The sequence below is a fragment of the Cynara cardunculus genome, assembly GCF_001531365.2.
Source record: "Cynara cardunculus var. scolymus isolate 2C chromosome LG 2, CcrdV1, whole genome shotgun sequence".
NCBI lineage: Eukaryota > Viridiplantae > Streptophyta > Magnoliopsida > Asterales > Asteraceae > Cynara > Cynara cardunculus.
Genome location: NC_037529.1, coordinates 70092933 through 70120895, shown reverse-complemented (window position 1 = coordinate 70120895; position 27963 = coordinate 70092933). Strand labels below are relative to the sequence as shown.

Sequence of the window (27963 nt, the reverse complement as noted above, 5' to 3'; positions counted from 1 at the left end):
AATAAGAGTTTTTAAACAAGCTGAGTCGAACATTAGTATTATGCTCGACTTGTTAAGTTAGAAAAGTTCTATCTTACATTCGAGATAAAGTTGGAGCTCAAAAATCAAACTCAAGCAGCTGGTTAAGAATTACACCCCAATGCCCCATCCATGAACCATCTCTAAATATTCATACCAAATACATGGGCTAGAATGTAAGTATGAGTATGGTATTGGGCCATATCAATGGCGGTGACCCTGTAGCTGTATCTATGAGTTGGATTGGATCCAAGCACTTTTGTCACCAACGATATCGCTAGTCTAGAATCTAGATTCAGACCAGAATGCGATTCTTACTGGGTGTTTTCTTTTTCTTTTTTTCTCTAAAATTTCTGTTGTTTTGAAAGAGAAAAAACACACGGCAGATACGAAAACGGGTTATCAATTGACAGATGGTAATTTATTCGTACACGATTTGAGTTGTTTCCTGTGAAGCCAAAGATCGAATACATGGTGTACATAGGTGGAAGATGAATAGGGTACCACCAAATACGAGCATGGAGACGGCAAAACAACAATTCTTGAAAGAATTCGGTGAATCTTACGGTTATCCGAACGCCCCCAAGAACATCGATGACATCCGAGCTACGGAATTTAAAAGACTTGATGGTAAAACCTCTGTAAATCCACCAATCTAATGTCTTCTTTCTTCCTTTCCTTTTCTTATAGAAAGCTAAGAACTTGGATAAAATGGTAACCAAGAATTACAGAGTGTTGCTTAGCCAAAATGCTACAATTATATAAAGGGTTCATAGTTTAATTGGCATTGTTTTTTATGCCAAGATTGTAAGTTGAAGTTATGCAATTTCATTTTTTGATTTGTATTTTGTTGGTTGGTGTATGGGATTTGTTTGTAGGGAATGTGTACTTGGATCATGCTGGTGCAACTTTGTATTCTGAATTACAGATGGAAGCAATATTTAAAGATCTTACCACCACTGTATATGGAAATCCCCGTATCTTTCTTATTTTTATTTCCTAGTTGATGTCTTAATGATATGATTTTTTCATAGAGTGAGGGTTTTTTTGGGGAAACCCAAAAAAATGAAAACGAGGAACACCGTAATAACCACTCATTTGTACGGTATACACATGTGCATATGAGTAATTGAAGATGTTTCCTGGTTTCTAGTACATACCGGAAAAAATGTGCATAGCGTTCAGATGAACGGTTACCAAGGTGTTCCTCAGTTCTTCAACCTTTTGTGGTTTTCCCCTGGACCTGACCCTATGTATATATATATATATATATATGTACCTATACATGTCTATTTGTTTCAATTATCTATAATGTCATTTGTAGCTGTTATTCTTGGACCACACTTGTATAATCCCTTTGTGGCATCAATCATCACACCTTTGAACTTATACTTATCGTTCTCTCTTCAAGTGATGATGTCATTCTTTGGAACCGAAAGATTCTAAGGTCATTGTTGCTATAGTTTGTGTCAACCTAATGGCTGCATCACATATCAGATAAAAATTGATTCCTTTTATGTAACATAGTTTTATGTGAGCCCTTTAAATCATCTCGTCTTTATCAAGACATGATAATCTTATATGATCACTATAATCCTAGAATTCAAAGGATAAAGACTCTTGAAGATGTCATCAAGACATAGTGATCCTAACAATCCTAGAACATAGGCGAAACTCAACTTGCTATGAAGTCATAGCCTCATAGGGAAGAAGTTTGAGTTACCCTTTATATAAACAGTTAAATATTATACTTACAAATGTATTTATTTATTTATGAAAATGTTCTTGTAGATTACACTGAAGTAACTATAGGGACAATAAACATTTGTTACTTGCTAGAATATATTGTTTTCACCCATGTGTTTAATGAAAGCTGCTAGAAATTGTTATTGGGTTTGCATTATTATCCTTGTAAAATGTCTATATGGTTGGTTTTCCATTAAGTCCTTTATGGACAAAACTGTCAGTGTGGTTAATCTGGCTGTTTAGATTGGGAATGCTATTGTTTAGGACATTTTTTTTTTCTATAGATAGAAGGAGTGTGTTTTCACGTATGTGTTTCATGAAGCTCACTTAATAAGCCACTTCGTATATCATTAAGCCACTACCAAGCAATCATGTATAGCTGACCGAATAAGCTGCTAGTCCTATCAAACTCATTAAGCTGCTAACAAAGAGACCCTACATGAGTCTTTCTGCTATGTACATCTAATAGGGTTATAAGATAGACCATTAACATGCATCTCTCTTTGAAGTTTGCCATGCTTTTTTTCCACTATGCTATCAACAAAATTCTCTTCATTTACATGTGAAGAAAGTAGCTAGAGTTCTGTAATTGTCATGCTTCTGGGTGGATTCTCTGTGATACCTTAATCAGGGATATTAGATAGTCAAAGCAGCTCTAGCCTGGCCACTTCAGACGTTTTAGAAGATGCTCGTAATCAGGTAACTCTTTATACACACATATCTAGTTGTATTTCCCGACATTTGGAGTGCAGGGTCTTATTCTATCAATAATTGATTATTATACGAACTTGAAAGATGTTGATATCAGCAAGGCATGAATTGGTAATGGATAGATAGGGAGATATGCCAACCGTTTTTAAAGCTCTATTATGTTTTTACTCGAGTTATGTTAATATTTATGTAAATATGTTTAGGTTCTCAAAATCTGTAATGCATCTCCAAAAGAATATAAATGTATATTCACTTCGGGGGCAACAGCAGCTCTTAAACTTGTTGGGGAGGCCTTTCCTTGGAGCAGTCAGAGCACTTTCATGTATACAATTGAGAACCACAACAGCGTACTTGGGATTAGAGAGTATCCTCTTTGGCATGACATCTTCTTTTTGACTATATATCTATACTATATTATAAAGCATTTGACAAAAGCTCTTAAAAACCATTTTTTATGCGTAAAGTACTGTTTATTAATACATATTACTTAAAACTCAATATTGCAAGTAGATTATGCGTAAGTACAATTTATTAAAGCCCCATATCTGAATTCGTGTCACTAACTGCAGATAAACATAATCAAATACAGAATAAACATCTCATTTTGAATATAAAAAATCTAAAATATAATTAGGATAATCATTGAGTTCTAACAGAATACTTAATTATTATCTTTATAAAATGTTATATTATTAAATCAAAAATAAATTGTTTCGTTATTAAACTTAAATTAAATTATAATAAAAAATAAATTAAAGAAATTACATAAAAAATGAGAACTTTTAAATAGTTGATTTGATATTAATATTGATATTTTTTTTTCAAATTTTTATGGTATCTTCAAATTTATATTTTATTCAAAAATAAAATCATTATTGCTTTATTAGAAACACATAAAATCGTATTATAGCATCGACAGAGACAAATAATAAAATAGAACATTAAAATCGAGATGTGTCTCGCTGCATTGCGCGAGTACTCTTCTAGTATATATATATATATATATATATATATAGAGAGAGAGAGAGAGAGAGAGAGAGAGAGAGAGAGAAGAGAGAGGAAGGTTCAGGGGAAAACCCCCAAAAAATTGAAAAACTGAGGAACACTTTGGTAACCTTTCATCTAGACGGTATGCTCGTGTGCATACAAGTAATTGAAGTTATTTCTTGGTTTCTGTGTAGCATACCAGACAAATTGCTAGTATGCACATGTGCATATCATCCAGATGAACGCTTACCAGGGTGTTCCTTAGTTTTTCAATTTTTTGCAGTTTTCCCCTGAACCTCACCCTATATATGTGTATATGTGTGTGTGTGTGTATGTATATATATATATATATATATATATATATATATATATTCTCACAAGACTTGTTTTGGCGGAAGACTTTTATGCCATATTGTGGGTTTGATGTTGATGTTGTCGTGCTCCTTTATATTGTTGTCATTTAGATGGTTTATATTTTGGATCTGTTTAGTTCTTAATTTGTAAAGATATGCTCTCAATGAAGGAGCTGCAGCATTAGCAATAGACTTTAGGGAAGCTACAAAATCTGATACATGTAGAAGCACTAGATCTTCTATCAAGGTTTTCCAGCATCCTCTACAAAAGAGAAGCGAAGCTAGGGTATTAGATGAAGAACCTACTGGTAAGCCTCTTTAATTTAAATCTGATTGCACTTATAATAATCGTTGAAAGCCTTTCCCTTAACCAGGTTTTGCCTGGGATTCCGTCCCCTTTACCAAAAAAACATTGCGCATTGTAAGATCCCACGTCAGTTGGGGAGGGGAACTAAGGTTGCCTTATAAGGGACCGGATACCTCCTATATTAGACGCGTTTTAAAACCATGAGTCCAGTTGTGTGTACAAAGCGGACAATATTTGGTACGGTTGGCCTGTGATGTTACAGATGGTATCAGAGCCGGCAACTGGACTGGTGTGCCAGCGAGGACACTCCGGCTCCCAGGGGGGTGGATTGTAAGATCCGACATCGGTTGGGGAGGGGAACTAAGTGTATGGACAAAGTGGATACCTCCTCTACGATATGCGTTTAAAACTGTTAGTCCAGGTGTATGGACAAAGTGGACTATCTAGTACTGTTGGTCTGGGATGTTATGCTCAGCTAGTACATTACAGTTGATGACGGAATTTTCATTTTAAGAAGTTACCAACTGAATACTTCCATCGTGTATGCAGGCCATACATACAATTTATTTGCTTTCCCCTCGGAGTGTAATTTCTCAGGAGTGAGGTTTAATCTTGATTTGATAGACATAATTAAGGAAGATTCAGAGCGAATATTGGAAGGCGCTCGACATTGCAGGTGTGAGATAAAAATTTTATGTACTTACCTACTGGAATATGAAGTTAAATAAGAACTTTTTGATGAAGAGGATGTTGGTGATTTTCTTACACTTGGTGTTTCCAAGCAGGGGATGTTGGATGGTTTTGCTTGATGCTGCAAAAGGATGTTCCACAGACCCTCCAGATTTATCAAAGTATAAGGCAGACTTTGTTGTCATCTCATTCTACAAGGTACCTGCTTAACGTCCAATTTGAAAATAGATAAAGAGGGAGACTTGTATATATATATATATTTATCRCATTTATCTTTTTTGGTTATAGCTTTTTGGCTATCCAACCGGACTTGGAGCTTTGATAGTTCGAAATGGTAAGCAGCTGCGTTGAAAATAATGGACACTTGATAATCCCATAATAATTTTTCTGTATGGATGTGCGAAAGAATCTTGTTTTACATGCCTCCTCTCCCGGATCCCCTATCTAAGTGATCATGAATACTTAAATCTAGAAAAAAATGATATCTAGAATTTCAATCATAAGAAACAGAGTTGTGGATTAACTTGGGGCCGACTCAAGCAATATTTTTCACAAGTTGGTTAAATTACTACTTTAAGGGTGTGTTTGGTATCCAGACATGATAGGACTAAACAAGACAGGACACAATAGTTGTTCAGCGTTTGGTAAGATAAAACTGGACAGGACTAAACAAATAAAATGATCAGTTTACCTAATGAGTTGTTTATATATTTTTATATATTTTGCTTAATTTATGTAGTTTATTAAGCTATAATAAAATAAAAAAAATTATAATAAAATATATCATTAGGAAGTTTTCGTCAAGACAATTAAAGTAACACCAAATTAAAAAGTTCATGTAGTTTCCAATTTTTATTTTATACCTTTTCTATGTTATTTTATTACTATTAATATTATTTAATAGATTATATAGATTAATCAAAATATAGAAACCGTATAAAAATAATATCTTGAGGACAGTAAAGTGAAAGTTTAAAGAGCATAAAATATAATAAATAAAATCTAAAGAATGAATAAAATGTAAAGGAGGCGTATTTGATGTTTTAGAAGAGAATTAAGTTTTATTTTGAGGTTATATTGGTAAAATATAGGTCTGTACCATGTTGTTCCATGGGGTACTCTGTTCCACATAAAAGTCTGCCAAACGTGGAATAATGATCTCTGTTTTGTTTTGTTCTATGCTGTCTTGTTCAATGTACCAAATGCACCCTAAAGGAGAGAATGTGACTTTTTGGAGAAAGGGTTATGAATTTGGGTGTGTGGATGGAATAGAGGGGCTATGAGTATTGGCAACTGTGCTGGCCTCAGTTGGTAAGATGACATTTTATTCAGGTTTATTTGTGGGAGAGGAAGATAGATCAAGGTCCTCCAGTGCAACTGTGAAAGTACTTGATGCTCTATACTATGTTGCACTTTCCTAGTTTCTGTTCATCTGATGCCTTACTCAATTTCCTTGCTATCCGTACAGAAGCTGCAAAGTTACTAAAGAAGACCTACTTTAGTGGAGGTTTGTTCTATCAACCGAACATTCAGTTTTTTTGAAAGAAAATTTTACCGACAGTTGAAATATTCCAGGCACGGTGGCTGCATCAATTGCAGACATGGACTTTGTGAAAAGAAGAGAAGGCATTGAGGAGTCATTTGAAGATGGAACACTATCATTCTTAAATATAGCATCCATTCGTTATGGATTGGATATCATAAATACTTTGAGCACATTAGCCATATCACGGTATGTGTTTTTTGCTAAAGCATGCAAAGCTGTATTTGTCTTCAAAAGATATGATGATTGTGGGATTCATATGAACCTTTTGTACTAACACATACAATATATGTGACTTATTATGCTCTATTCTAACATAAGTTTGTCTATTTGTTCGTAAGCCATACATCATCACTTGCCAGATATACGAGGAATATGCTTTTGGCATTAAGGCATGCAGATGGGGAGGAGGTTTGCAAAATATATGGTCTCGATTACTTAAAGGTTAGTAGGACTATGAATAAAGCTTACGAGTAAGATTTAGGACATACCTACATGGAAGGTGTCTTTTTCATTGGCATATATATACATATACATATGGCAAGGATGTCGATATGAATGGAAATAAGTAAAAATTTCATGGTGAGCTTCTGATAACCCAAATACCAAAGAGAAAACAGAAAATGTTGGTACTTCATGTTATCAAGAGCAGATATCATCAACCTTTCACAACATATAACTTGGGCAACAAAAAGAGAGAGACCACCAATTGACTCATAACGGTTTACTGGTCTAAAAGCTTCTTTATGCCATTTAAAGAATGTATTGGCTATCTCATGCAATTTTATCTAGCTTCAAGAATCTGCCTTTCTGTCTTGTGTATGTTGCATGCTGTTCTTATATAGTTATGTATGATTTTCTTCTCTCTTTGTTTGGTTCCTATATCACTTCTTCCTCTCTGTCTCTCTCTCTCTCTCACACACACCAAAACCGTGTGTAAAAAGCTGCATAAGGGGCCACTTACCCAAGCAGTGTATGGAAACCCTTTAGGCAGGGCATCATTACGTTCCCCTAAAATCTAACCATTTATAGCAGTTAAACTTGAAAGTAAAGTGTGCCTGCTACTCGATGATGTTTTTCTTTATCTAGGCTTGTGTGGAGTGTTATCAAAGTCCCCACTTAAGGCTGCTTAAGCAGTTTTCTAGGCATTAAATGTCTCCCACCACTTTAATTGATTAGGGCTGCTTAATCAGCTGCCCAGGACTTAATTGTTCACCATTAATTTGATTGGCAACTAATTGCACCAAGGAACAATGAAATTCCTAATGCTCTCAGTATAATACGACAGCTTACAAGCTAAAACATCATTCTTGATCTTCAAATTTATTTGTTAGATTTTCAGACAGATAAAAACGTCTTTCTTGGAGGACTCTTATAACATGTTTACTACCAATTTTAATTTACATATATAGCTAAATCCTCTTTCTGTATATCCTTACCCTTGCCTTCCTTTGAAGATATGTAGACATGAAATGAGTCTCTCTCTCTCTCTCTAGTGGGGGTTGGATACTGGATCTCTAGTCACCAACCTTCTGTTTCGGAATAAATTTCTGAAATCAAGTTTTCCCCTTGATTCCAAAATATTTTTCAACCAGAGTCCACAATAGTTGAGAGGGATATATGTGATGTTAGAGAAGTAGAGTTAAATGAATGGAACTAGCCAATTTGAGAAGAAATAAAGAATGGTATTCAGGCATTTATTTGTAAGATCCCACATTGATTGGGGAGGGCAACAAAGCCTTATAAGGGGTTTGATACCTCCTATATCAGACGTGTTTTAAAACAGTGAGTCCAGGTGTGTGGACAAAACGGACTATCTGGTACGGTTGGCTTGGGATGTTACAGATGGTATCACAACCGGGAACTGAACTGGTGTGCCAGCGAGGACGCTTGGCTCCCAAGGGGGGTGAATTATAATAGCCCACATTGGTTCGGGAAGGAACAAAGGTTGCCTCATAAGGGGCTTGATACCTCCTCTATCAGACACGTTCTAAAACAATGAAGCCAAGTGTATGGACAAAACGGAAAATATCTGTTACGGTTGGCCTGGGATGTTACATTGATGGAAATACGAAACAAGTATATATGTTCTCTCTTTTTGCACGTATACATCACTGTGTTTGAGGTTTGTTTCATCATCTTGATCACAAGGAACCTTGCATGTTGCAGGTTATGCACTATGTTCTGCATATCAAAAGCTTGCATGTGGTGTGTTATGTTTCTGCATGTTCCGTTACTAAATGGTGTCACTGATTTATTTACATTTTATGGTAATTGCACTTACATAGTCTTTGATTTCTTGTCTATCTTCTTTCATCTATCTGCTTTCTAGGCATCATACAGCGGACTTGGTTCTGTAGTTTCTTTCAACTTGAAAAGGTCTGATGGTTCTTGGATTGGCTACCGTGAAGTGGAGAAACTGGCTTCTTTATCTGGAATTCAACTACGGGTAAATTTATGGCATAGAAACCTGCTCTTACTAACTTCTTTTATGTTAGCGAGTCATGTTTGACATTAAGGGCCTGTTTGTTAGCAGCTTAATGAGCTTAACGGGACTTGCAGCTTTTTCGGTTGCTATACATGGTTGTTTGGTAGTGGCTTGATGATATAGAAAGTGGCTTATTCAGTAAGCTTTTAGGGGGAAGCGTTATGCAGAAAGCCAAGTTTTTCCAAACCTACTGCTCCCAATAAAAATATACGCTCCTTCCATCTATAGTAAAAACCTCCCATACAAAAACTTCTCCAATCTCTACAGACATATTAATCCACACAGACAGCTTTATCCATACATAACTTAATGAAAAATCAACCGAACAGCCCCTTACGTGATGTGTGACTGATCTAATCTGATCATTGGTTTCAATTTATCCATCTTGGCTCTACTATTCTCATGCACTCTTTTTTGTTTGACGAATTTTACTTTGCAGCATCAATGCTAGGTGCCAATTGTAACTTTTTAAAGATGAAGTTGGAATGCTAAATTTTACATGAACGCATCCCCTCTCCCCCCAAAAAAACCCTTCCTACCTCATCTCGGCTGGGAACATCATAGGCATGCGATTTTTATTGAACAATGTCAAGAATAGTTTAAATGCACGCCATCAACACATGAGATACGTGGAAAATCAGAAAAACATATATGTAAAGCACTACAAGTAGGGTAACAGTGATGATATACTACATGCAAAGCAGTGCAGGTAGGGTAACAGTGATGATATACTACATGCAAAGCACTACAAGTAGGGTAAAAGTGATGATGATATCGCTGGGAAGAGACCAGATTAACATCTTTAATATTTTAATCTACTTGAAAGTTCTACTTGCATCAAATGGAAACTGTGGTTTACTTTCTCAAAGTCTGTGGAGTGCTATTACTGATAAGATCTCTTGTAACACCCCAAAGCCCAAAGGAACAAACTGACCCAATAACTTCGAATCCAACCTAAAACCATGGTGGAAGTTATTGGTAGCCCATAACTTGAAGCTTATAGGAGCTCACAGATCCCATTATCTATCCATGTGGGACAAGTTGTTACATCTCTGCTTATTGCTGCTATTTATAACATTACTTCTCCAGAAGTGCTTCTTTCTTACACACTGCTTCACTGGGTATCGTACTCATGGTTGTATAACAACTTCACTCTGGACTTTGAATTTGCAAATCCTCCTCAAAATCCTGATATTTTTGTTCTCATTATCAAGCACTGTGCTTCCAATAATTATATCTTGTTTTGCTACCAAATTTTTTGCTATCTTAGATGTGTACGCATTTGAGTTAAATCTGGGTTCATAAACAGCATATAAGTGTACATTTCTTGTCATGGTTTTCATGTTCTCTATATTTTGTAGACAGGATGCTTTTGCAATCCTGGTGCATGTTCCAAGTATCTTGGTTTATCTCATTCAGATCTTCTATCCAACATTGAGGTAATATGTCACTAAGTCCTGTAGATGATTGTGTTGGCTTTCTTGTATGTTATCATAGGTATTTAAAGTGAAAAATTATGTATTATTACCCTGAATGCACAGTAAAGACGTTCCCATGGATCTGAATTCATGTCTATGTAGGAACTAACCTAGTAAAATACTACTGATATACCTGTATTATAATAGTTAGGTAATTTATGGTTGCAACTTCAACAGGTGTTTATTTTATCTTTTTGTTAGGCTGGGCATGTTTGCTGGGATGACTATGATATATCAAATGGGAAACCAACTGGAGCTGTTAGAGTTTCTTTTGGCTATATGTCGACATTTGAAGATGCCTGGGTATGTAGTCTTTGATGCAAATATATATCTGATTTGATATGTGTCCCTATTCATATAGGGCATGTATGTTTATTTAGAAACATTAGTAACTGGCTAACTGCTGCTAGTATCTAAATTGTCAGTTGTTAAAGTACGGATGAATACACACATACATATTATCAGAATTTATTGTTTAGTGACCAATGCAAGTATCTGGGTTTACGTTTATATGTATTCCCAATCCTTGTATATCATGCACCAAGCAGGAACATGAATATATAGTAGAAAAACTAACTGATTCATGGGTGGTGAAGCTACAAGCTAGTGTGAAATAAGAAGCAAAACTGGGTCAAAATACCAAACCAGATTATAGTCGAAGGGGTTAGAATCAGTAACCCTTGGGATAAATCTTGAAACTGAACTCTCACATGATTATCTAATCTTTACGACTAGGGTTTAAAGTGTTCTCCAAATTGTGTATATTTCTGAAAATGAACATGAGGATATGGTACAACAATGGAATGACTGATTGGTAATCTGGGGATGTAAGCTCATGTTGATCTAATTTAGGGGTTGTTTACTTACGGCTTAATGAGCCTAACGGTGTGGGTGGCTTATTCGCTCAGCCATACAGGATTGTTTCTTTACGGCTTAATTGTTAAACCATTAAGCCAAAATGGCTATATGGAATAAGCTAGGACCCCTCACTTGTTCCCATTAAGCCACCTCAAACAAATTAATACCAAAAATGCCCTAAAAATAATCCCACCCTCTTTGCCTCTCTCAAACAACAATACATTTTTATTAGACCGGGGCTTGATGCAAAAAGAAGTAAACAGTCCCTTAACCTGATTAAATCTCTTTAACAAACTCTACTGATCATCTATCTATCCTACATCTTCAATACCCGCCAATGATTGTCTTTTTAATTATCATGTTAGTGGTTTTTAGCTCATTATATTGATAATTTAGATGTTTTAGTTCATTGTAGTGTTCATTTGTGTTACTTTGCTTGTTATCTCTATCGAGCCTATAGATCATATAAATCTCAACCTCTTCCTTCATTTTATATTTCCACAGAAATTCATGAACTTCATTGTAAGCTCTTTTGTCTTGTTGCCCACCGATACTAGACATCTTAATCCATTGAGATCCGGCTCTATCCAGCCCGCCATGGAAGGTCATCTTTCACATAGTAATTGTTAATCATTTACTTCCTTATTTTGACTGAGCCATTCTGTTTAACTTGTATACATGACCAAGATGCAGGTCACAGAACGACGACAGAACATCATCTTACGTCAATTGTTGTGTATCCAATAAAGTCATGTGCAGGTTTCAGAGTGGACAGTTGGCCTCTAAGCAGTACTGGTAGAGAGTTGTAAGCTGCATGTTTTTGTTAAACCTTTTGCCTTGGATTTACTCGGTGCTATATTTTCTACGATGCATTTCTATTTGCAAGAATCTTCAAAAAAAATTCTTGGTGTTGGCATGGTTTTTTCTTTGTTCCCCATGTAGCATAAAAGGTTAATTTTTACAGTGGTTTTTTCTTACCTGCTGCAGTGTTCTTATTATGTCACAACCTAACCAACCCAGCCAACGTGGGTTGGATTGGGTTATGATTTAAAACAAATTTTTAACGGATGAGATTATTCAAACTGCACTAGGTGGGTTTTGTTGTTCAAACATCTTCAAACCGGTCAACCCATCCTATGTGCAACAACAGCTCTACTTTTCGAGCTTGTATTGATTCGTTTTGTTCCGTTTTTCCTGCACACGAAGGCATGTCTGTGTTTTGTAGCTAAAAGTTAGGGTAATCACGACTAATCCCAAACTGTTTCCTCTCTTCTGAGCTAATATTTAGTAAGACTCGTATATTCATCTGGCAAAAATATTGGTAATGTTTGTACCACCTGTCATCCTGTGAGCCCATTGTTGGACCCTTTTAGGTGATGTTGGAGACATGGAGTGACAATTGTGTGAAGGCTTCTGATTTTCATCATTCAAACGTGATTGAAACTCTAGATTAGGCCGGCGATGAACTGGGATAGCGATTCATAGTTTAACTTGTGAAAACGGTATCAAATTTACTTGTTTGATCTGAAATCCCTCAAGCAGCGATTAACTTGTGAAGATGGTATCATATTCACTTGTTTGATCTGAAATCACTCAAGCAGCCACTTCCTACAGTAGATAGGACCACTACCAGTAGATCTTTTGATATAATTTCTGGATAATGGGTTATTATACCAAACTAATTGTAAGTTTATTCACCAAGAGCATGAGCAAATGCATGGTATGATTCTGCTTACTTTTACCCCTGTTTGTTTAAGCTGAGCTGGTCCCTCATCTTTGACTACCTTCCTATTTGATCTACATTTCTATTCAGGATTGTTATATGATCGAGAGTGGCTTCTCAAAAGTATCAATGGTGAAATTCTTACACAGAAGAAGGTAAGCTATTACTTGCAATGAACTATATACAGCAATAATGTGCAATAATTTTTGTGAACTGAATTTGTGGGTCCTACTTACATGTAACTGAAAAATATTCTAGATGTAAGGTTTGCCTCGAAAAGATTATGGTGACATAAAACGATGCGTGTTTCGGGCTATAGTTGTATTTGAGCCAAGAATTCAAGCCTACAATAGTTGATTTTTCATTTTCCTACAAGGGTTTATTTCCAAATTTTATCTACCAGATTGTGCATCATTCCAAAGGTTATGTTTGTTCATGATCTACATCTTTGTTGTTAGTCATCATGGCCAAATTCACCCAATACCACCTCTAACACCACAGATCCCAAACGAACAAACCCATTACTACCCACATATACACTGGTTTACAGATGCATCTGAACATACTGTCTCATATCTTACTTGAGCTTGTGCTCTAGGCAAAAGATGGAAACTGAGGGAGAAGATAGAGTTTAGAGATTGTGTCCTAGGCAACTTAGGTTAGGATAGATCAAGTTAAAAGGATAAAGATTCGATCGATGATTCGATGGAGATTTATACTGATGTTTTTTGGGGTTGTCCATGAAATGCGAGATGGATATTACATAAGAGTTTTGTAATTTTCTTGTCGTTTATCTTCTTGAACCTGTGAATCTACAGAAATACATATATTCGGGGGGCGGGTGCAGGGTGGACGATTTTAAAACAGTCTCCATACATACAAACATACACACACACACATATATATACACATACATATATTATACATATCAAAACAAGGCAGCTAAATTTGAGATGGCTAGTGAGCTTACCGAACTTGATTTGATCCGACTCAGTTTTAACTTGAGCTTGAACCAAGCCTGCAAACTTCAAGCTTGAGCAGTCTTGATCACATTACAACCATAATTGTGGCACCTAAATAAAATATATATAGCCTGCTTTTGCGGTGTACCCTATGGCTACCTGACCTTTAGAGAGATTGCTTTACACTCTGAATCTTCAAGTGAAGACCCTAAAGGTAACAAAGTCTTTAGGAAAGTTATTGATGTTTTTCTTCTACTTGTATATTTTTATTTCTTAAAATGGTGTCCTCTGGAGGAAGTTAAATCATCTCACTTAGTATTGTAGGTACCTGAAATGTACTATATCGATACAAAGATTGACCTCAAATTGGGAATACTTCATGTGGAATCTCCTCGATGCAAGGAGAAGCTGCTTATCGAACTTGAATCGGATTTTTTTCCTGCAGTAGAAGAAATCAATGTACATGCCCAAAGGTTCGAATATTGTGCCTGTGTTGCATCTTAATTTTTCTTTTAGAAAAGTACTGAATTTTTTATGACATTCCCACCTCTGTTGTTATTGTAAATCCTTATGCTGCACAGATGTCCCTTAGGGTGCGTTTGGTATGCGGACGGGACTTAGACAAGACTGGATGGATTTTAATTTGACATGGAACTAGACAAGACTGGACGGATTTTAATTTGACATGGGACTGGACGAGTGAGTGTGATAGGCAGGTGAAAGATTCTGGAAGGTTTTAGGGTTTTAATTTGATATGGGTAGTTTAGTAATTTACCAATATTGTCTCATCTCCCTGATTCTTGTTCCACTATCTTGGTGGGACGTATGGTTTTTTGTCTCACGCGGGTCCTGTCAAATCCCAGTCTAATGCCGCACCAAACATGGGACAACAAACTTTTGTACGGTACTGCTATATGAATTAGCAAAGTGAGCTGTAGTTTTACCTGTCTAACAGCTACTAAAAACTTATATATGATTAAACCAAGCACATCCGGTATGCCCCACTTGGATGTAGGGCCGGGGTGAGATGTACACATATCTGTCATCTACTCAAAGAATAGAGCAGTTGTTTCAACGCATATAACAGTTACTAGTTTATATCAGGTTTTGTCTGGATCATGTAGTCAAACCATTGTTTACTTCACAGATATGAAGTTCTGGGCTATGATAATAAGATAGACACTTGGTTCAGCAATGCAGTTGGCCGACCTTGTTATTTATTAAGATCTAGTTCCAGAAATGGTATCTGCTTGAACAAGACCAAAAGCATGGGCAGATGCAGAGACGTGAATACCAGATTAAACTTTGTTAATGAAGCTCAGCTTTTACTGGTATCCGAGGAAAGCATATCTAACCTCAACCATAAATTAAACTCAAGTATGTTGAGATGCATCCTTTCTTTTTACGTTCTCCGTAAATGCTTTGGTTTCCCCATCTCTTATTGGGCAAAATGTAATGAATTTTGCCTTAGTTCCTATTTAGTGTAACAAATACTTTTTCTCGATAAACGTAACAAAGTTTCACATGTTCCTATATATTGTAATTAAGTTCCAAAATTTCCTTTATTTTCGTACCCATTTTGACGGATAACCTGTAGATCTTGTAACATTTGATGATGTGGGTGTCAATTTTATCATTCATTTTTGCAGTAACCCTTTAGTAAACCTCTCATGAATGAGTATCTACGTCATCAAATGTTACAAGATCAACAGGTTAACAGTCAAAACGGGTACGAAATAGGAGATTTTGAAATTTTATTTCATTGATTGAGAAAAAAGATCTGTGCAACACTAAACAGGAACTAAACCAAACTTTGTTGCATTTTGCTTCATTTTGCCCCTTCTTATTAAATCCTATCTCTAAGTTGGTTTTGTCAAGTTTATCAAGGAAATTTTGATATATTATGAGATGGATCCGCATAATTGGTGATAGACATTATAACTCATTTTGTCGGAAGCAGGTAGACAGGAAGGATCTGTTGGATTAAGAATGCAAGTTGATGCAATGAGATTCCGGCCCAACCTTGTGGTATCTGGTGGTGAGCCATATGCTGAAGATGGGTGGAGTAGTCTTAAGATCGGAGGCAATCACTTCATGGTTAGTTCTTGCTTCTTAGAACCTAAAATAGCTAGGATTTAAACATCAAGTTTCCATTACTCGTTATGGAATGTGTTATATTAATGATAATTCGAACATTGCATTTTCGAGAAAGCTTCCATGTCAAAACACCTATGTACTCATTATCATCTTCACATATGAATTGATGTCAACAATATTTGCTTTAGACTTTTCGGAAGATAAGAGCATCTCCAAGAGCTATGCTAAGATAGAGATCTTGGAGATTTAGAATCTTTTTTTGCTCCAATAGCTATACTAAAGTGTATGCTAAAGTGGAGAGGAAAAAGAAAGAGAAGGTAGAAATCTCAAACTTTTCTACCAATCTCTAAAACTTGGGTTCGTAGCCACGTGCTCTAATCCTCTTAGCTACAGGCCCCACTCTAGCCTCCTCCGTCCCTCGGGACCAACAAGGGGTAGTATAGGAATATTCACCTATTGTCCATAGACGAGCGGCCTGATGGACGAACGTCAATTCTATTTATAAATTCGTTATTTAATTTGTTTTTTTAATATTGATGAGAGATATATATTATTTTAATTGTTTGCACCGATGAGGTTGAATATGTAACTTTTTGTAAAGTCTTTTTAGAAGTGTATCAGGATGACGAATTTATAGGACATTTATAGTTGTCAGCAGATAGGTATTAGAGAGCCCCAGGATAGATACATTTTTCTCCTTTCAAACTTTTGTAAAACTTCCAGAACCTATACTTTTTATCATTTAATCGCTTTTATGGATTTTTTTGGTAGTCATTGGGCGGTTGCAACCGTTGCCAGATGATCAATTTGAATTATCAAGGTGGTGAGGTACAGAGATCAAATGAGCCTCTATCTACCTTAGCAGCATACAGGAGAACCAAGGTCAGAATCCGAATTCCCCTTTTTTTCGGTTTTGTTAGAAAAATATGAAATTAAAGTTTAACATCGAACAGGGTAAGATTCTGTTTGGAATTTTACTGAGATATGAGCATGACAATGAGGGTGGAGAAGAAATGTCTTCATGGCTTCAAGTAGGACAAGAAGTATACCCTGATCAGGTATGACTTTGCACATGCAATACAGACTCCTATTTTGAATCTATTTGGAGCTTTAGTTTAGTTTTATTTTATGTTATTTGTGTACAAAATATGTGTAGGAAAAGTCCAAAATGAAAATCTTGTAACAATTTTTTTTGTTAACCTTCGGTGTGCCGATCAGGGACCTTGAAAAACAGTCAGAAAACTCCTCAGTGGCCTTGTAGGACTTGAACCGGTGACCTCTAAGAAAAATTCTCAAAGGCCCGAGCCTTATTGTCAGTTGAACTAACTCTACAAGGTTGAAAATCTTAAAACATGTATGTGTGCGAGGCTAAACAAAAACCATTTTTCTTTTACATTTTAATATATTGATGTGACGTATTAAGATATGTTTGTATTGATGTATTTGAGTATGGAAATGGTCGGGTTATATTTACAATGGAACTAGAAGGTTTTGGGGGAGTTGGGTTAGATTGAATGATTGAAAACGTTGATTTTGTTGTGTGGCAGGTATTAATGTTGTTTGACTTGTGACTTTGACTATTTCCCCTTCAAAATTGGCTGTTTTCTAGGGTCCTTTTTTGTATATATAATGCCTACTTATATATATGGTATAATTAAATAATAATCTTATATATTATGATAAATGTAAATTATTATTTTAGACATTGTTTCATATGATTTTTTTCATCTAAGGTTGTGATCTAATACATTGATTAATATATATATATATATATATATATGTGTGTGTGTGTGTGTGTGTGTGTGTGTTTTTTAATGTGTTTGTTTTATATGTATTTGATTTGAAATGTGAGACTTTTTAGTTGTACTTTTTGTTTCATAAACACGTAAAAGATGTTTATGTTATAAAACAAAACAAATATATGTTAATCAATACACTAAATCCAAGTGGTGGATGAAAAATAAATTATGTGAAATAGCAGTTTAAGATTATTACAATTTTATAGATTTTCAAATGAAAGTCCCACTATATATAGATGCATACATATATAGAGGGGGAATTGGTTCAAACGAGGACACCACGATTTTATGAAGATACGATAACACTACTATCACATATGATAATACATGTGAAGGGATCCGGTGGTGTACGGATGAGTACAACTGATTTAGTATCACATGTGATGTATGTCTTCTCGTTTTTTCATAAAATTGTGGTGTTTTTCATTATATATATATATATATACACACTAGTGGTGTACCCGTGCGATGCACAAGTCAACTAATATATAAAGTTGAAGGTTAATATGATGTATTAGTAAGATCGATTGAGAAAATAATTGTACACATGTTGAGTTTCTAAACCCATATAAAGTTGAAGAGTTGGGGTAGGGTACATGCAAGATCTAAAACCTTTTCTGATATTGTTGCTTCGAATTTCAATTTATTTCAAAAGAAAGAACTTTAAATTTGAATTGGGTTCAAAATAGGAAACAAACAAAGTGTCAAACAACTTTGGGAAGATCAAACATATCTTTTTCATGTAAATATGGTTTACTTAAATCTGAAACTTTGACCAAACAAATGGTATGTTTTAAGTATTTGTACATTATCCATAATAGTTTGTACTTAAAAGATTATTAAATCTCTTACATAAATTAATAGTGTTTTATGCTTTAAGACTTTTGATCTAATACTTATTAATATAATATAGATATATACACTATTAATATAATACTTATTAATATAATACTTATTAATATAATATAGATATATACACACAAAAGTGTTTATGTAAAAGACCATCACCTTAGAAGAAAAGGCTGGGTCTAAATAGACTGGCATGTTGATGACAAAAATTAAAAAGAGTTCCTATAATAAATTATAAAAACAAAAGAATGATGTATTATCGTATTATATAAAGTTCGTTAATTAAAGCATCTCTTACATATATTTTAAGATGAAGATTTGCTTGACATATTCTTTAAAACGAAAAAATATATATGCAAGAAATGATAAAATATTTTAGGGGATGTTTGAGATTGCTTATAAAAACAACCTATTAACTTATTCCGGTGTGACACCAATAATAAGCATTTTTGAGTGTTTTATAAATAAATAAAAACAATTTATATCGGTGCCAAACCGGTAATAAGGAGTTTTTAAAGAAGTTAAACTCTTCTGACTTATAATAAGTTGATAAATGGTTTTATAAAAAAATATAAGTTGTTTCAAATAAGCAATTCCAAACACTAGAATTGAATAATTCTTTAAAAATGATTATTTATAAAAGAGATGATTTCTTATGAATCCTAACAATGAAAATCTTTAATTTTAAATGTTTATGGGGGAGAATAATATTTTATTAATTGTAAAAAATATTTTAATATATAATTTATATTATAATATTTAAAATAGAAAATTTGTTGGATATAAATATTTTTTTTCTTTGAAATTTTGATTTTGAAGAATTAGATCTTCTTAACTAATTAAGTTGGTTGTTTGATAGTTACTGAATAGTTTGGTGTAGAATGATTTAAGTCGTCAGAATGATTAAAAGACTCTCATGATATAATGCAAAATAAAATATAATTGTTTGGTAATTGTTTACAATGAAATTAAGGTGCTAAATAATTAAGGAAAACCCATGATACAAAATCATTCAAAAGGTTTTAAAAGTAAACAAACAATCTCTAAGTATGTGTTTATGAGATTTTATATATATATGTGGCCAAAAGCAGACACAATTGTTGACCGTCTACTTAATAGACATGACGATCAACTGCAAACGAATTTGAATGAATCAAAACCACAAAATTATGATTTATTAATTTTGACTATGCACACAGTCTTTCCTTACCTACGTCACCATTCGTCCATTCATTGGTCATCACCACTTCTATTCTATTCTTTTGTCTGCAACTCTTTTACTTTGTTTTTTTAGTTCATATATATGTCGATTTTAATATTTTTTATTTTATTTATTTTTTCCATCGATATAATACGGTTTTATGTGGTTTTTATTTTTAGATAAAATATAAATTTGAAAAAGAATATATCAATATTAGTATTATATAAAATATAAATTTTAAAATATGTTAAAACTGTTTTTGTAATAATCAATTAATAAAATAAATTTTTATAATTTATTTTTATAAAGAATGAAATTTAATTCTATTTCAATACCTACAAACTAAACGGCTGAAAGTAAGACAAACAAAGGGGAGACACTCTACCCTACCCGAAGAACAAGCCATGACCACTTGCAAGCATCTTAATAGGACATGACACCCCCACACCTCATAAAAATTTTTATGGGCTTGTTTGTTTTTTATAAAAAAAAAACTCTTATCAGCCCCTTATATTTGATTCATTAAGAGGCAATACCATTCAGACTGTTTGTTTTTTTCAATTTTTCAGAAGCAGTTATGTCTTATTTTCCTCTTATCTGATAAGAGGTAAACCAACTTCTTATTTGCCTCTTATTGTTCTTCAAATTCTCAACAACGACATTTCTCAGTTGATTAATCTTAACCGATCATTTCTCTCATTCGATCCTTACCGAATCAATCATCACCCCTCTCAATTAATGTATTTTAATAGGATGTAAATGTGTTAAACACCGTTAATGATATATTTTCATTTAGATGAATGTTAATTATATACTTTAAATGTAAATTTCATCATGATGAATTAATATGTGAAATTGTATAAAGTTATCTATAAATTCAACACTATAATATTTAATGGATAAAATACAAAAACAAACAATCTTATTGATTCAGATTTCAAACTTCAGCACCACCTCTTATAAATCAGAAGTGAAATAAGACTTCAGACTTCATCACATTTTAAAAAACAAACGTCACCTAAGAGTTATAGATATAATCATAAACTATTAATTTTTTGAAACTAAAACCAAATACCTGTATAACTATTTATCTATATAATTAGATTACAAAGAGAACATTTTTTTTTGAAAAGCAATAGAATAGTATTCCTTTTTTATTTTATTTAAAGAGATATATAATGACGCTGCAAATTGTTCCTTAACATCTTAATGCAAAAGATTTTTATTAAAGCTTTTCATTTTTCTAATATTTTAGGCATTTCAATGATAATGGTAATGGATAATAATATATCTCCATTATCATATACATATTTAATCAATTTATTTATAAGGGAACCAATCTCCTTGCTATTACGATTTGCTCCACATCTTTTCTAGAGATGGGAACAGCCACAAGGAAAGAGGAAGGGGATGGTTTATAAACTGTTTTACCTTATTAATGATTGTTTAGCAGTTGCTGAATGATTTGATGCAGAATGATTAAGTGATTAGAATGATTAAGATGTTCTCATTATATAGTACAAAATAAAATATAATTGTTTAATAATTGTTTACAATGAAATTAGACACTTAATGATTAAAATGGTTAAGAGAGACCAATGATACAAAATTATTCAGAGGGTTTTAGAATCATTAAAAGACATACTTATTTTTTGTCATAGCCTCTTAATGGAACTATTAAGAGGTAAACAAACAACCTCTAAACGTGTGTTTGCTATATTAGATATAACATAATAGAAATGATAAGGATTATTGTTTTATTTTTGACATGATTTTTATGTGGAATAGATGATAATAAAGTAAGACAAAGTGGAACAGACGTGTTTCATCATTACCCTACGAAACAAGATGAAACACATCTATATTTTACCGATATAATCTTAAAATAAAACGTAATTCTCTTCTAAAACATCAAATACACATCTCTCTTTACATTTTGTTCATATTTAAATTGTATTTATTGTATGCTATACTTTTTAACTTTATTGTTCTCAAAATATTATTTCTGTATGGTTTCTATATTTGGTTAGTTTATATAATTTATTAAACATTAATAAAAATAATAATAATAAAGAAAAGGTATAAAATAAAATTTATAAACTACATAAGCTTTTTATTTTTGTGTCATTTTAATCATCTTGATGAAAACTTTCTAATAATATATCTTGTTAAAAATATATATATTTTATTATAATTTAATAAATTATGTAAGTTAATCAAAATATATAAATGATATAAACAACTCATTAGGGTAAATTGATCATTTTATTTGTTCTGTCATGTCGAGTTCTGTCTTATCAAATGTTGAACAATTTTTTTGTTATGTCATGTCCGATATGTATAGATACCAAACTCACCCCAAGGAAGAGAGGGACCAAAATACTCATCATAATGGTCATGGTCATTAGCAGAAGACCCAAAATTAAAAATTATACAAATAAAGCCCATAAACAAATTTGTCATTAAAATGGAAAGAATTCAAAGGACCAAAAAATGAAGTTTTACTATAATTTTTGTTATTAATCTTAAATAATTTGATTATCCAAATAAAAAAGAATCAGTCAAGTACTTAGGAGTCTAAATTTTTATATACATATGTTTCATATAATAGACATTTTTGTATAATATTTTTTTTGTAAGTTTTAAAAATATATATTTTAAAGTAGCTACATAATACTTGGCACGATTTCCCTCTATTTCTAAGATGAATCTCTTTGGTCTTCTGTATAGATTTGTACAATAAGTATAGGATGACATCGTTGACAATTTCATAACCAACTATTGGTGCCTTTTAGATTTTATTTATTATTATTATTTATTTTATTTATTTTTCTATTCTCTTTCATCATTTGTCAAGAAATTTGTTTGACATTGTATTTTAGAATTTCTTATTCATACGTAATACATGTGAGGATATCTATGGAATTCTCAATATTATTTAATTTAATACGATGATATATGATTAGGTATTTGTAAATAGTTATATTAAGGGTTGTTTGTTTACTTATTAATAGTTTCATTAAGAGACAATTTCTGAATCATTAAGAGGTGAATCTTGTTTGTCAGAAAAAAAAATTGTCTCTTAATGGTTCTAAAACCCTTTAAATGATTTTGTATCATGGATCTCCCTTAATCATTAAGAGCTCTAATTTCATTTTACACAATTACCAAACAATTATATTTCATTTTACACAATTACCAAACAATTATATTTCATTTTGCACTATATCATGAGAGCCTCTTAATCATTCTGGACCAAACCATTCAGCAACTGTCAAACAACCCCTAAGACTTTGTTTTTTCCCTTTTTTAAACTGAATTTTTCCAATTAACATATAAGTATTAGTTATTAATCAAACATAATAAATATATAAAAATCAGAATTATGATCATTAAGTATTCAGATTGGGAAAAAATAACACAGTTCAATTTAAATTTAACCCTAGGTTATACATAGAAATTTCATATTAATTTAATTAGTCCCTCACGATTTTTTAAATCGCCGGATTTTCCAAAAATACATGCATTTGTTGCTTCAATGTGAAAATTGATGTGCTTCAAATCATTATTATTTGACTCGGATTTGTATGGAAATCCGTTCTACGGCCCTATTCGATCCAAATTTGTAAAAATAATATATATATATATATATATATATGTGTGTGTGTGTGTGTGTGTGTGTGTGTGCGCACGCGCGCACGCAATAACAAAAGGGTATTTTTTAAATGACCATAATTCAAAAATAAAGTGAAAAAATTGACCAGCTAAATCGTCAAAATATTTTTGCCATTGGCAATAAATCCATGCAAATCGTTAAATTATGAGGTTCTGAAATAGCTAACCAATAATAGAACAACATTGTCATTTTGTCAATGATAGAACGAACCCTTGACGAATCCATGCAATCGTCAAATTAATGGGATTACCTTGATAAGAAATCTTGAAACATGTTTTTATCTAAAGTTTAGTTTGGTAGTTCAAACTTAATTGGGGGTTGTATAAAGTAAAAATAAAGTTTTACACATAACCTAAGGTGACTTCAAAGTTCAAACATATGAAGTACAACAAAGGGCATATTTGAACTTCAAACTTTAGATCATAATAAGAGTGTAGACTAGATACATATAAAACCAACATGTGCTAAATAGTTACTTAATTAGAACAAATGTATTAAAAAAATTATTAGCATTATAAGCACTAAAGCCTACTAGTCAAATGCCAAAAATTAGCCGAAGAATGGTATAAAGCATGTTCTCATTTTCAGCTCAAACAATATGGATCCATATATATATATATTGTTTGTGGTACCATGAGATCTAAACTCAACCACAAATCAAAGATTAAATTAGGAAATTAATAATTTTGGTAATTTTAACTTAAAATATTAATTAAGGGCATTTTAGGGATTATAAATATTCTTTCCTCTTTCATCTCTTCGGCGAATCTTATTCCGATGAACCTTATGTGAACACAAGATACATATTGTGATATCTACAAACGATATTCACTATGATACCCAAATATATATACAAGATATACAATGTGATATCCTTTGTAAAACATTGAAAATGACGAAAATGCACACTATGATACACATAATAAAACAAAGAAAATATATTGTGAACGTTATCACTATGATACGTTTTGATTCACAAGCGTCTTTAAAATACAATGTATATTAGGTAATTGATATATTATGTAACTAATTTTAATTAAATATTTTGATTAGTTGTCAAAAATAGAATTACTATATTACTTTTTTAGCTTATTTAAAAAATATCATTAAATATCTCAAGCGAGTGGTTCACATTGGATCTCACGGTTACCACAAACAAATCAGTTTTCCTTTGAAAAAAGAAATAGAGATTCAAATAAACAGTTTCTTTTATTTTCAATTTCATTTGTTATTGTTTAATATCGTTAACCAAACATCCTCTAAGTGTAAGGGCTAATAGATTATCCTCAAAGTTCTGTTTTGATGAATGGCATTGGGTAACTGGGTATGAATCAGATAATGGTTATTTTGTTATCTTGCTTATTGAAGTTCTTACCGTGTCCATATTCTACTCATTAGTATAACAAATAATAGACGGCTAATGGTTAAATTTCGTTTATCCATATCTTATTCATTAAAATGTTGGATGAATAACATACAATAAATAGATAAATAAAATATAAATTATGGATTAAATTTATATTATTCAAAGTATAATATATACATGCTTTTAATTTGGGATGTGAATGGTGTTAATGGATACAAATAATTCACATATTATGAAAGAGGCATATGACAAGTGTCTAATAATTTATGTCGAAATTTCTTTGAAACTTATGACTTAATGTTGAGGGTGTCACATAATGGATTGAAAAAAAAAACTTATATTTCATAAGACTTAATAGTTTTTGCTTTAATTTCATAAGACTTGGGATCGGGTGGGAAAAAAAAAGAGATTGAGAAAGTTGTGAAGGTAACTTTATATTGAGTAAATGTTATACGTTATATTTTGTGAAGGTGGCAAAGACAGACACGAATGTGTACCTTCATAGTTTCTTTAAAGGCGGTCATTTTCACAAACTTTCGCACAATATAAGAGTATCTTCACATACATTATGTGAGAGTTATATTTCTCACGAAAAATTGCATTTCTTACAACCCCCCCCCCCCCCCCCCCCACACACACACACACACACACATACATATACAAACTCTAAAATTTGTGAGATTTATGAGAACTTCTACTTTAAAAGATTTTATTTCACATGATCTTTTTCCATCTAAGTACAATGTTTAATGTATTGATAAACATATATTTGTTTCATATGTATTCAGTTTGTAATGTAAAACTTTTTTATATGTAATTTTTGTTTCATAGACACGTCAAAAATGTTCACATTTTGAACCAAGTACATGTAAAACAAATATACGTTTAGTCACTATATTAATTAATGCTAGCCATAAATAAAAAATCATATCAAATATCACATTATGTACTGGTTGTCAGAGGTCTTACCATCCAGAGAGATCTCATATATAATGTTTGAAAGTGTACATATAAAGTAATTTTGAAGAAAGAAAAGGATGAAGTGGACATGTTGTGAGAAGAGAACATTATTTCTTTGTTTGTTGCATGAATGTTCCAATTTTCGTCTCAATGATAACTTGTGTGGGTAGAAAAAAGGACCGAAGACTTGATAAGTTTGAAGAAGTTTAGATTTCTGGACCCTCAAGACACCCACCAAGTCAATGTTCATGACTTTGACCAAGTTGGAATATTCATCCTTTATACTTAGCTCCTCAAACCCTCTTTACATACAATCTCACTACTTCATAGTTCATACAATATGCAAAAGAAAACCCACCTTTAATTTCTAGCAATCAATCCTCTTATTATACTTAGTCTATTCAGAAATTTGTTGCAAGAATCTATGGATACTCAGAAGCAGCAGTTATTGAATAGTAAGTACTCTCATAACTATAATAGGCAATTAGTTGATGATCAAGAAGAAGACGTACCGTTGCCTGGGTTTCGGTTTCATCCCTTGGATGAAGAGCTTGTTGGATTTTATCTGCTGAGGAAGGTTGAGAATAGACCCATCAGTATGGAACTCATCAAGGAGATTGACATCTACAAATACGATCCTTGGGATCTTCCAAGTATGTATTCAATTGTTTTTTTCCAGCCATGTTTGTTTTATTTCTGCAAAACCAATACTAAACTTGGGATTAATTAATAAAGCTAGGAATTCTCGATCAGCATAGAAGATTGGAAGAGGAAATTAATCAAATTATAGAATATAGAGGATGACTGATGATGCTGGCCACTTTGTTGTTCATAATCAGATAGAGCATGAAACAAAAATAGTGCAGATAATTAAGTGTTCAATTTCTAGGGTTTATGATCTCAATTATGAATGATATGTTATTGTTTTATAAATGTAATTTAGATCTAAAAACACGCATCAAACAATTAAGTAACGATTTCTTCCGCTTAAAAATGGTGTAGAAGGCAGTAATGCAGGAGAGAAGGAGTGGTACTTCTTTTGCAGAAGAGGCAGGAAGTATAGGAACAGCATAAGACCCAACAGAGTCACCGGATCTGGTTTCTGGAAAGCTACCGGCATCGATCGTCCAATTTATTCCGGCGATGGATCAGTCTGCATCGGCCTTAAGAAATCTCTCGTTTACTACCGTGGCAGTGCCGGAAAAGGCACCAAAACCGAATGGATGATGCACGAATTCCGTCTTCCACCACCTCATTCCGACAACCAAATCGACGATAAATCCATCGCTCTAGAAGCTGTAAGAACAAAACCTGCTTAACGAATCACATCTAGATTCTTATATATATATATATATATATATATATACACACACACACACGAGACTTATATCAAACACCTTATCTTCATGCAGGAAGTATGGACATTGTGTAGAATTCTAAAGCGATCTCCGAGCCACAAAAAAACCTTACCAGAATGGAGAGAAATCTCGACCAGTAAATCACCGCCCGTGGTTGATACAAGCAGCGGAGACTCCGATTACGATATGCAAAGTTACATTAGCTTTCAAGCTCCTGTAATCAATGAAAATAAACCATTCGTTCATACTCATCACCAACAACAACACCTCCATGGATCAAACCAGTTGATTATGGGACAGTTAACATCGTCGACAGTAACATCCGATCAACCTCCATCGACGACGGCATCATGCTCTAGCTTCTCCGGTCTAGATGTGAACCAGTTCATTAAGCATGGAGATTGGGATGATCTTAGATCAGTTGTGGGCCAATTTTCAGTTGCCGATCCTTTTTCATTCACGTAATATTGCTGGGTTGTAATATTGAGTATAGAAAATTGTATAGAATTGTATCAACTAGTTGTACGGTAAAACCAATGCTATTTATAGCTTGTACCGTATAACTAATTGATGCAATTTTATGCGATATTCTATCTTGCTCTATACATCGGATTTCGTCTAAATCCACAATGTCTGAGTTTGTTGTCATCTACTAAAACCAGACATAATTTTCTAGCATATACAGTGTTTTATAGCCGATCTTTATAGTTCGATGAGAATGTACTGTATTAATCTTGTAGCAGTATAGCTGGATTTCTAGAATGTTTTCGCCTTTTTGAAATAATTTGAAGAT

At 33.1% G+C, this 27963-nt stretch overlaps 2 protein-coding genes across 5 annotated transcripts; both read left to right on the top strand.

The window, feature by feature from the left end:
* Window positions 1-288: 288 nt before the first annotated feature.
* On the top strand, window positions 289-17590 carry LOC112506408 (molybdenum cofactor sulfurase). Of its 4 annotated transcripts, XR_003068459.1 has the most exons (25): window positions 289-648; window positions 897-995; window positions 2405-2463; window positions 2679-2839; window positions 3969-4123; window positions 4672-4798; window positions 4908-5010; window positions 5101-5146; window positions 6281-6319; window positions 6388-6544; window positions 6697-6799; window positions 8525-8563; window positions 8688-8804; window positions 10205-10282; window positions 10523-10624; window positions 11684-11783; window positions 11873-11974; window positions 12993-13057; window positions 14189-14337; window positions 15012-15241; window positions 15825-15961; window positions 16733-16843; window positions 16915-17019; window positions 17180-17315; window positions 17509-17590. XR_003068459.1 is itself a non-coding variant. In XM_025110415.1 (24 exons), exons 1-24 carry the CDS (start codon window positions 510-512, stop codon window positions 17186-17188), a joined length of 2511 nt encoding a protein of 836 aa, XP_024966183.1. In that variant the 5' UTR covers window positions 289-509; the 3' UTR covers window positions 17189-17541. The 4 variants fall into 4 exon arrangements, 3 of the variants coding, with proteins under 3 accessions (XP_024966183.1, XP_024966182.1, XP_024966184.1); XM_025110415.1 differs by having other exon boundaries at window positions 6718-6799; window positions 17180-17541; XM_025110414.1 differs by having other exon boundaries at window positions 17180-17541.
* Window positions 17591-26147: 8557 nt separating this feature from the next.
* LOC112507975 (transcription factor JUNGBRUNNEN 1) lies at window positions 26148-27681 on the top strand. The gene is made up of 3 exons (XM_025112738.1): window positions 26148-26465; window positions 26815-27110; window positions 27225-27681. The coding sequence occupies exons 1-3, from the start codon at window positions 26237-26239 to the stop codon at window positions 27633-27635; spliced, it is 936 nt and encodes a 311-aa protein (XP_024968506.1). The 5' UTR covers window positions 26148-26236; the 3' UTR covers window positions 27636-27681.
* Window positions 27682-27963: the final 282 nt, after the last annotated feature.